General features: G+C 36.7%; 1 protein-coding gene across 2 annotated transcripts; it reads left to right on the top strand.

Annotated features, from left to right (window-relative positions):
- The first annotated feature begins 1,338 nt into the window (after window positions 1-1,338).
- On the top strand, window positions 1,339-5,548 carry LOC104239682 (protein DETOXIFICATION 54). Of its 2 annotated transcripts, none has more exons than XM_009794375.2 (5): window positions 1,339-1,443; window positions 1,561-1,617; window positions 1,834-1,903; window positions 1,994-2,866; window positions 4,675-5,548. In XM_009794375.2, exons 3-5 carry the CDS (start codon window positions 1,850-1,852, stop codon window positions 5,236-5,238), a joined length of 1,491 nt encoding a protein of 496 aa, XP_009792677.1. In that variant the 5' UTR covers window positions 1,339-1,443; window positions 1,561-1,617; window positions 1,834-1,849; the 3' UTR covers window positions 5,239-5,548. The 2 variants fall into 2 exon arrangements, with proteins under 2 accessions (XP_009792677.1, XP_009792679.1); XM_009794377.2 differs by having other exon boundaries at window positions 1,790-1,903.
- Window positions 5,549-10,146: the final 4,598 nt, after the last annotated feature.

The raw sequence follows: 10,146 nt of genomic DNA, 5'->3' as shown, positions 1-10,146 counted from the left end.
AAAACTTATTATAATTAGAAAATACAATGTCATTTTTGTATCATCAGATTCCAAATCTTTACATGACGAGATGGAAAAGCGTTACTCCTCCAACCAAAAAGCAATTGCTTCAAAAATTTGAAGAGTTTTTGCAGCGTATAAAGAAAAAGTACATTTTTTTTTCACAGTTGCAATTTATTTTTTAAAAATTGTTTTTCAACCGAAAACCAGGAAAGTAAAGCTTTTGATTGAGAAACAATTTTTGCAAAACATTGATTTACAAAAGTTAAGAATTGAATTGCAAAAAACGCCATAGTTCAGCTTTTTCAGTGGAGTAGCTTTAGGAGAAATTTTTAATTAATTTACAAACCTATATTTATTTGATCTAATTCAAATTGACTTTCGAGAACATCATACTCAGCAACTTTGAGGTGTTACTTAAAAAAAAAAGATAGAAAGTCCCCTCATTTTGCAAAAACAGGTAAATTTAGTAGGCGTTTGGACATAATAATGGTAAAATTCCAAAAAATGGTGAAAAAAAATTTCAAGTGAAGATGGTATTGGAAATTTAGAGTTGTGTTTGGACATAAATTTCAGTTTGATTTATTTTTGAAGTTTTATGAGTGAAAATTTTGAAAAATAATCTTTTGGAGTTTTTCAAATTTTCGAAAATCTATAAAATACATATTCAAATAAAAATTGAAAATTTTAAGAAAAACAATGATTTGGGAAAAAAGTAAATTTTTTTGGAAAAAAAAAAATTTAGGTCCAAACGGGCTCTTAATAGCCTGAGCGTCAGCATCCCCACGAACAACAAAAAAATAAAAAATAAACTGATGGTCCTTTCCTCTGCCCCGCTCCTCCATCTCCCCCTTCACACACACAATATATATTCATACTGTACCACATAATATACACATGTCAATGTAATGAAACTGTAAAAGTAGTAGTGGAGCAGTAGTGAAAGTTGTAGTAGTATAGCATAAAATAGGCAGCTAAAAAATCCCATTGTCTCATTCTCCCACCCCTCCTCGCCTCTTGGTTTATATATGTTGAGGGAGGTCCCTATCAATCCATCTTTCTCACTCAAAAACAAAAATAAAATAAAATAAATAGAGCAGAGTGCTTTCCCTTTCTCATGTGTCTTCTCAAACTAGCCTCAGGTCACAGTCGCCGCCATTAGCATTTATTTGTACTACCTTTTCTTGCCCCTATTATCCTAGGCAACAAAACCTATATATATATATATATATAAAACCGTATCATAATATTATAAAATAAAAAAGAATAGAAAAATAGTTAATCCATTTTCACTATATATATGCATATCACCACCCTATATGTATAGAAATAGAACCCCATGATTTTCTTGGTTTTCACCATTTTCTTCCCCTTCTCTGTGAAATCTTGAAATTCGAACCAGTTTTTGGGTTCAGAAACTGATGTACAGGGGTATACCATAAGGTGGGTTGGTTTTGTTTTCGTTGTTTCTTGATTGTGTAAATATAAAAAAGAGCAAGCTTGTACTACATCTTTCTCTGTTTTTGTATTGATACCTTCACTTTTGTTTTTGCGTTACAGTTTGAAGTGCAACTTATTTTGGTTTGAGGAACTGACAAGCACAGGGTAAACTAAAAGGTGGGTTGGTTTTGTTTTCATGTTTTTGTTATTTATGAAGACAAGTATATAGAGAATTAAACTAAAGGTGAAAGTTCTTGAATATTGATGTTTGATCTTCTTCTTTTTACTGTTCTGATGTCTTGGTTTTGTTTTGCGTAATAATCTGAAGTGTTAATTGTGTGGTTTACAGACCACTGCATGCTATTCTAAGGAGTTTTCTTGACTATCCTTCAGGCTTCAGGCTTCATCAATGGCAGAGAAAGACCCTGACTTTTTGTCCCACAAACTGCCTACTCCTTCCCAGGTTTTCTTCTTTTACCCACAAAATTTAAATGCTTATGTTTTTCAGAAGAGAGGATACTAAATTAAAGTTGCATTTGTGATACTTGAAAAGGTGGTGGAGGAATTAAAGGAGCTATGGGGAATGGCTTTGCCAATAACAGGAATGAATTGTTTGGTTTATGTTAGAGCAGTGGTGTCTGTTCTATTCTTGGGCAGGCTTGGAAGTTTACAACTTGCTGGTGGAGCACTTTCCATTGGTTTCACAAACATAACTGGCTACTCTGTTCTTGTTGGTCTTGCTTCAGGTCTTGAACCAGTTTGTAGCCAAGCTTATGGCAGCAAAAACTGGGACTTGCTCTCACTTTCCCTTCAACGTATGATCTGTATACTTATGTTGGCCATCATTCCCATAAGTCTTCTGTGGATAAACCTTGAGTCCATCATGCTTTTCATGTGTCAAGACAAGGAAATAACAGCAGTGGCTGCGACTTACTGTATATACTCACTCCCTGATCTTGCAACAAACACTTTGTTGCAGCCTCTTAGGGTGTACCTGAGGTCACAAGGGGTGACTAAGCCACAAATGTGGTGCACTTTTATTGCAGTGCTGTTTCATGTGCCTTTGAATTATTTTCTGGTGGTGGTGATGGGGTTAGGGGTACCAGGAGTTGCTATGGCTTCAGTGCTGACTAATCTGCATATGATGGTGTTGATGATGGGGTATGTGTATGTATATGGGAGGTGGGAGTGGAGATGGACGGCTGGGATTGGAGGGATATGTGGTGGGTTGGGGCCACTGCTGAAGTTGGCAGTTCCTAGTTGTATAGGGATATGTTTGGAGTGGTGGTGGTATGAGATTGTGACTGTACTTGCTGGATATTTGCCTAATCCAAGACTTGCTGTTGCTGCCACTGGGATTATGATACAGACCACTAGCCTTATGTACACTGTTCCCATGGCCTTAGCTGGTTGTGTATCTGCCAGGGTAAGTTTTCCATCACCTTTTTCTGCTGAAACTGTGATTGCTTCTAGTATAGGAAGCATACTTAATGCTGACATGAAAAAAGGCAGCTCGGCGTAGCACGGGTTTCGGGGAAGGGCTGGACCACAAGGTCTATTGTATGCAACCTTACCTTATATTTCTGCAAGAAGCTGTTTTTACGGCTCGAACCCGTGACCTCCTGGTCACATGACAACAACTTTACCAGTTATGCCAAGACTCCCCTTCAACTTAATGCTGACATGACGAGAGCTTTTACTATAAATTCTTGGAGAAAGCCATTTAATGTTTGGAAATCTAACTCATAATTCATATACTAAGTTTTATTTGGTGGTATTTGATTGGACATAGAGTTTAAGAAACATATACTTTGGTATGTGACACGTGGGTTTATAAATATATTATGACATTTTCATCAAGGGAAAATGGGAAGTTAAAGTTAGAGAGTTGTTAGATGTAGAAAGGTGGTCACTATAAGACTAAAAAAGAAAAGAGTATTGTATATGGAAATTATAATTTCTAATTTAACTATCTCATTTGTATGTGCAAGATATAGTTTCTACTTTCTAGCTAGAAAACCTCTTTTTTCTTCTTCTATGATTCTCCCATTTCATGGCTATGCTGTGAACTAAGTCAATTAAAAGGGTGTCAGTAATTATGTAATTTTGTGACAAATCACTTTGTCTAGTCATGAAATCTGCTGAGCTCTTTGCAAATCAAACCCACCAAAGAAAATCCTTTTGTTCGTTTACTTTAACTAATGGATGGATGATATAGCCATATTCCTGTTACTGCAATTATTTGTTAGCATAAGTAAAGTGATGATTAGTTGATAATGATCTTTGTAATGTTTGCTGACAAATATTAATGAATGTTGTTGTGAATTGACATATTTAATTGTGACAGGTTACTTAGGGGGGAAGGGTTGAGGGAACAATTTGCTTCAATTTGTTGGATGGATTTGACCTCTTTGACTCAAATACATTGCAAATGCTTATTTGTCCTAAACCTTTTTGTTTAATGATTGAGTACTTTAGAACTGGAAAGCAATTAGGCCATTGAAACCTTTGCTATTCATTATCCCAAGTGGCTGCTCATCTTTGGTTTCTTATGGTTGACATACTATAGTGGAACATTTATTTGTACAATTTAGTGAATAGAGATCCTAAAAGGGAGTGAAACGTGTCGACATTTTGTTGCATATTGCACTATATATGATTCTTAGGTTATATAGAGCCATCTTTTGCTAGGCACTGTAACATTGCTTGATTCTGTATGATAAATGAACTTCATTTCCTGTTTTAGATTTTTTATCAATTATATGCATGAGACTGTTATGGAAATCTTGGTTCTTGATAGCATATAACTAACATACCAAAGAGAGAGGGAGGCTCCTATTATAACTTAAACTGTAGAAAAAACAGAAAAATTTCTTGTCTAGTTTCCTAAAGATTGTATGCTTTTTGTTCAGTTACTTTATTGCATCATACTTCATTTACATCCCTATTCAACCGAATCATCCATGTTGAGTGGTTACATCCTCTTTTATGCCTAACTTCCTTATCAATTGGCTAATATATGACATAGCCATTTAACCAACTAGAGTTGACCAAGGATTTCATGCCTAAATACCCTCGTCTCTTTTTGCATATTTTATATGTTTGGCATTTTACTAGCAGCATCTTAATATTGTAACGTCTCTGACTTTAAAATGTTATGCCATTTTATCTTAAAACTTGGATATTATAGAGTTATCTTTTTGTAATGGTATATTAATTTAATGTCAAATTCAGGTAGGGAATGAGTTAGGAGCTGGGAAACCATACAAAGCCAAGTTAGCTGCAACAGTTGCATTAGCTTGTGCATTTGTGATTGGACTCATCAATGTTATATGGACAGTGATCTTCAGGGACAAATGGGGAGCCTTATTTACAAAAGATGACATGCTTAGAGCACTTGTTGCATCAGTCTTGCCATTAATAGGGATGTGTGAGCTTGGAAACTGTCCACAAACCACCGGTTGCGGGATACTCCGTGGAACGGCTAGACCGGCCATAGGCGCCCGGATCAACCTCGGCTCATTTTACTTCGTGGGCACCCCAGTGGCCGTAGGATTAGCCTTCTGGCTAAAAGTTGGGTTCAGTGGCCTATGGTATGGCCTCTTGTCAGCTCAAGCAGCCTGTGCTATCTCTATACTTTATGTTGTGCATTGCTGCACAGATTGGGAAGGTGAGGCATTGAAAGCCAAGAGGCTGACCAACTTGGAAATGATGGGCCATAGAGATGACACAAGTGATGATGATGAACAAAATGTCCTTTTGGTTAATGAGAAAGACAAGTTTGATGATGTTCTATAAAAAAAAGGAAAGTAAGAGAACAAAGTTCAATGAGTTTGGAATTATGTAGGGACTGAAATATTGTTTGGAAGGCTTTTTTTTTTTTTTTTTCTTTTTTTCTTTTTTAGGAGGGACTATCTTTTTGTCGTTTAGTTGCTTTTCTCAAGGCATGGGTTTGTGAAAAAAAGGCAAAGGGAATATCATATGGTGTCCCATACAAAAATGTTCCATTATTTCAGGCTCTATACAAAAAACATTTTGCTTTGAGTTGCTCGCCTATACTCAAGTGGTTCCTATATTATAATAGATGTATCCTAAATTTTGGTGCCCCTATAGTCAGCTTTACTTTTATGGTTTTCTTTTTTATAATTTAAATACTTAATTTGTTGAGTTATTGCGACCAATAATGTTGCTTGATAGGGATTAAGGGTAGAACAACAGACTAACTAGTCATCATAGACCTATAAGAGTCTTTTGATAATTTAATTGGAGAAACTCTTGTGTTGGATGGATTTTTTTTACTTTACATTAAGTAAAGCATTTGCACTTTAGTTTCACTTTTTTAATTTACTTAGAAATTAGAATGACGTCCCAATGAGCATTCATCCGGGTGAAATTCAAAAATAGTTAGATTTATAAATGATAATTTATCACGCTCCAATCTTGGGAAACGTGACCGGCGCTCAAGGGTGAAATTCAAAAATAGTTAGATTTATAAGTGACAATTTATCACGCTCCAATCTTGGGAAACGTGACCGGCGCTCAAATGTGATACTCCGGTCGAACAAGCCTGCACAATGTCGTCTACCCAACTCACCCATGCATAAAGAAAAGAAATATTTCATTAATCAGAGAAAAGAAATATTTCATTAATCAGACAGTAAGAGGTCATGTGAACAACACTAGTTCATTGCCACAAGTTGCGTCATTAGCAAGTCTCCAAAATAGTGCACTATACAATCATAGTTGAAGTGGAACAGGTGATACAATTACATCACTTTTAGTTTAACTTTCCCAAAATAAGGTACAACATACGCTATCTCTACGGAGCGTCTAACAGAAACGAAAGAGTGTTACGACAACGTCGGCAACAAGACACCGACTATAACTCAAAATGTTGTATACAAGGGACAAGAGATACAGAACCCTGGAATGAAGTGGGGGTCACCAAGTCAGCTGAGGAGAGGGTGTACTGCTATCACTGCTCAATGCCGCCTACTATGGAACCACCTGCATCCATTAAAGATATAGCGCCCTCGGCAAAAGCGACGTTAGTACATATGGAATAGTACTAATATGAAAAACTAAACACCTCTCTAATAGAACGAGTAGCAGTACAATGAGAAAGAAACATGGAATCAATGAGGGCCTCAAACAATATTAAAGTATCAAGTTAGGATAAAGGATAAATTTCAAGCAAGTTTCAATATTTTAAGTTGAGAGATCTTTAGTACCGATACACCACTGTACTTTTAGCACGGAGTCCGATCTTAGCCCGATCGGCTAAGCCGTCTCACCCCGAGACGTCTACTCACAATACCACCATATGTCGGTATGGCGTCCGATCTCAGCTCGATTGCTAAGCCGCCTCACCACAATGCCGAGGGGGTCGACGTCACCTCCCATTTCGCTAGCAATCATCTCATCCCATTTGAGGGGAATTATCTCAACACTTCAATCGCATTCATATTCGGGGAAAACTCTAACCACTTCACACAGAGATTTTACCCTTCACTCACTCCTACACCGACATGTGTAGTTTCGAGGTTAGGTTATTTCAACCTACCCTTCTTCGGTGACTAAAACGATACTCCCAAAGCATTTATTATATAAAAGGGTTTACAACTCATTTCATAATTTTTCATACATCTTTCCATTTTATTGGCACTAGTGTCCACAATTGTAATATTATTCTTGGCACGTCGGCCACATTTCATATTTCATACTCGCCCTTATGACTTTCAAACGTTACCATGGATTATCATTAATATTTCAAATCAAACTTTAAGTACACATATGATCAAACAAGCGTCTTAGACATATTGAGTTTCTCTTCCGCAATTAGGCATACTAGCTTATAATTGAAACATGATTTTTTTCAAAACCTTTGGTACATTGATCATACAAGATTACATCCTCAGAGGGAATCACGATATGATAGGAACATTTGTGACACATTTTTGGTACATACATCTTTTAGCACAACACTTATTTTAGAATTATCAAATCTATTGGGAAGTACTCGGGACATGAGACATAACAAATTAAGTCAACCATAACCGCAACTTACAAAGACGTCATGGAAATTGATTCTACCAAAGGAGTTTAGCCAACATACCTTGTTTGTGCTTTCTTAAATTACTACAAGATTCCGAAACTCCTAGCGACTTCAATCTAATTAAAGATACGACAAAATTTAACTATAATTAGGAAGATCTCGAGGTTTCAGCTCATTAGAGCATTTTATCAAGAACAATATGTGCATTAAGGTTTCAAGGTCCTCCTATGGTGGGTTTTTGTCACGCCCCAAGCCCAGGTGCGAGACCGGCACCTAGTGCCTCATTTATCCTTGCATACCATTTGCGACTAAGAGACTCTGAACATGTAATGTCATATATGGAGACTAACACTGACTAATGTCAACATAAAGCTGGGCCGGTAAGGCTGTCATAATTACTACAACTGACAGGCCAACAAAATATATGTACAGGGCCTACAAGCCCAACATACTGCACTAACTGACAGGATATATCTACAAGCCTCTACTAATAGATGTAGTGTGATTGGAACAGGGCCCCGACCTACCCTTAACCTATCTACATATATGCACAAGATGTACACCAAACTGCTAGACCTGGGAACTCCGAAAGACGGGGAGCTTACCGATAAGGCTGAACTCGGCAAATACCTACTGAGGAGGTCTACCCGTCTTTATGTCCGAACCTGCACCCATGAAATGCAGCCCCCCCCAGAAAGGGACGTCAGTACGAAATAATGTACCGAGTATGTAAGGCAATATATTGAAAGTTGAAACAGAACTGATAACTTGAACATATGCTTAGCTGCTGATACTGACTCAATTCTCTCAATATAATAAGTAAAATAGCTGTCCGGACTTATAACGCTCGGTATATAAATATAACTGCTCTGCCGTAGTAGGCTCGCTCATAGGCGCTCTGCCACAGTAGGCTCGATGTATAACTTACTATCTGATTAGAGATTGCCCAATAGGGGCTTGCCTATCGATTATAGCTTGATAGTGATGAAAATACTTTTAATACTGTATATATGTAAACTCTATGCTCTTTTGACCGGAAGAAGGAAATACTTAATTGAATATGCAGTCCCGATAAAAAGAATATGGTAACTTACAAAACTAAAACTAGAAAATATATGTAATTTGCGAGACTAGCAAAATATACGTAAATTCCGGGATACGATTTTTTCTTTATGCCTCGTTATCAAACTTGTGTAATTATGATATTATGCTAAAACGAAGGAAAAGCTTAGCCTTAACATACCTGGAGTAGGAAAAATCCCATATAATATTTTGTTGGAAAACCTTCATTGATTGAACAAAAATTTTCCCCTGCTCCTTAGAAATTCACGGACGAAATTTGTTTCTGGTTCCTAAAAAACTTGGAACGAAATAATGTTTTCAATTTCAAAGAAAACGTTTTCTAGTTCTTTGTTTGGAAGGAATAACGTTTCTCTTTTGAACTTTTGGAAAGAATAATGTTCTTTGGAGTCATTTGATTTAAATTGAATCTTTAGCAGATACTTAGTCATCATTCCTCACTTATGCTTAGATTGCCACCTAGACATAAGTGACTTCTTAGTCATATTTCTGACATGGTGGATCCTTGCCATGTGGTTTGGGAATAATTATTAAGTTTCTATCCACTTATTAGTTAATCGGGTAATGTCATGTTACCCGGTAATTAATTAATTCCCGTATAATTTAAAAATTACTCCAAATTACTTAAAATTATACTTATTTTTAATATACTTTATACATTATATTATCGTGATAATATGGTATCTTGCATGATACTAGTTTATAATTATCGGATATTATCACTTGATCCGTATTTTATCCCAAATTGGCTATTTTTAACGAAACTCGTTTTCTCTAATTCGTGTGCCCTTTCTTCCATGGCACTTACTTATTGCTTGGTACAAATAGCATAAATATTCTAACCTCAAGGTAATCTCATCCCCAAGTTTACATCAATTAACTTAGGACGAATCCTTAACGTACGAAAAACGCGAGATGTAATATCCTTCCCTCCTTAAAAACATTCGTCCTCGAATGTGTATTCTAATACTTTGGGAATTTTTTTGCCAGAGCCTCTTTCGTACATTAGACTAAAACCTATTTGTACACAGCCAGAAAACTTACTATACATGCCACACATGGACACTATCTATAAATAGCAACACTTGGCTCCACACAACTGTCCATTATAACTTCTGAGAGTTAAAAATGAGAGCTTACCTAATGACCTACTGGCCTGAGAGTTTATACCCTCTAGTCATATCTTCAGTTTGAAATAGGTGGGGGTATTTAGACTTTATTTATTCTTCTGCTTCCCACGTCATCTCTTCCATATTCTTACTTCTCCATAAAACCTTCACGGATGCTATCTCCTTATTTCGTAGCTTGCGGATTTGTCGGTGTAGGATGGAAACCGGAATTTTCTCGTATGACAAGTCCTTTGTAATCTGTACGTCATCTGTGGGCACCATGATCACGGCCTACTCCGCACTACTATTGAGTAGCGAGAGAGGGTCGGAGCAGCTTTTACCCGATTTAGGGTCGGGATCGATTTCCACAAAGAGCTAGAATTTGGAATCGAGTATTTATCTAGTTTAGGATTGCGTATGTGTTCCAAATTACACTTTTAATCATTTTTGGGGTTTTCGTTT

Source organism: Nicotiana sylvestris, chromosome 4 (genome assembly GCF_000393655.2).
Source record: "Nicotiana sylvestris chromosome 4, ASM39365v2, whole genome shotgun sequence".
In the NCBI taxonomy this organism is placed as follows: domain Eukaryota; kingdom Viridiplantae; phylum Streptophyta; class Magnoliopsida; order Solanales; family Solanaceae; genus Nicotiana; species Nicotiana sylvestris.
This window is presented reverse-complemented; position numbering and strand designations above follow the sequence as displayed.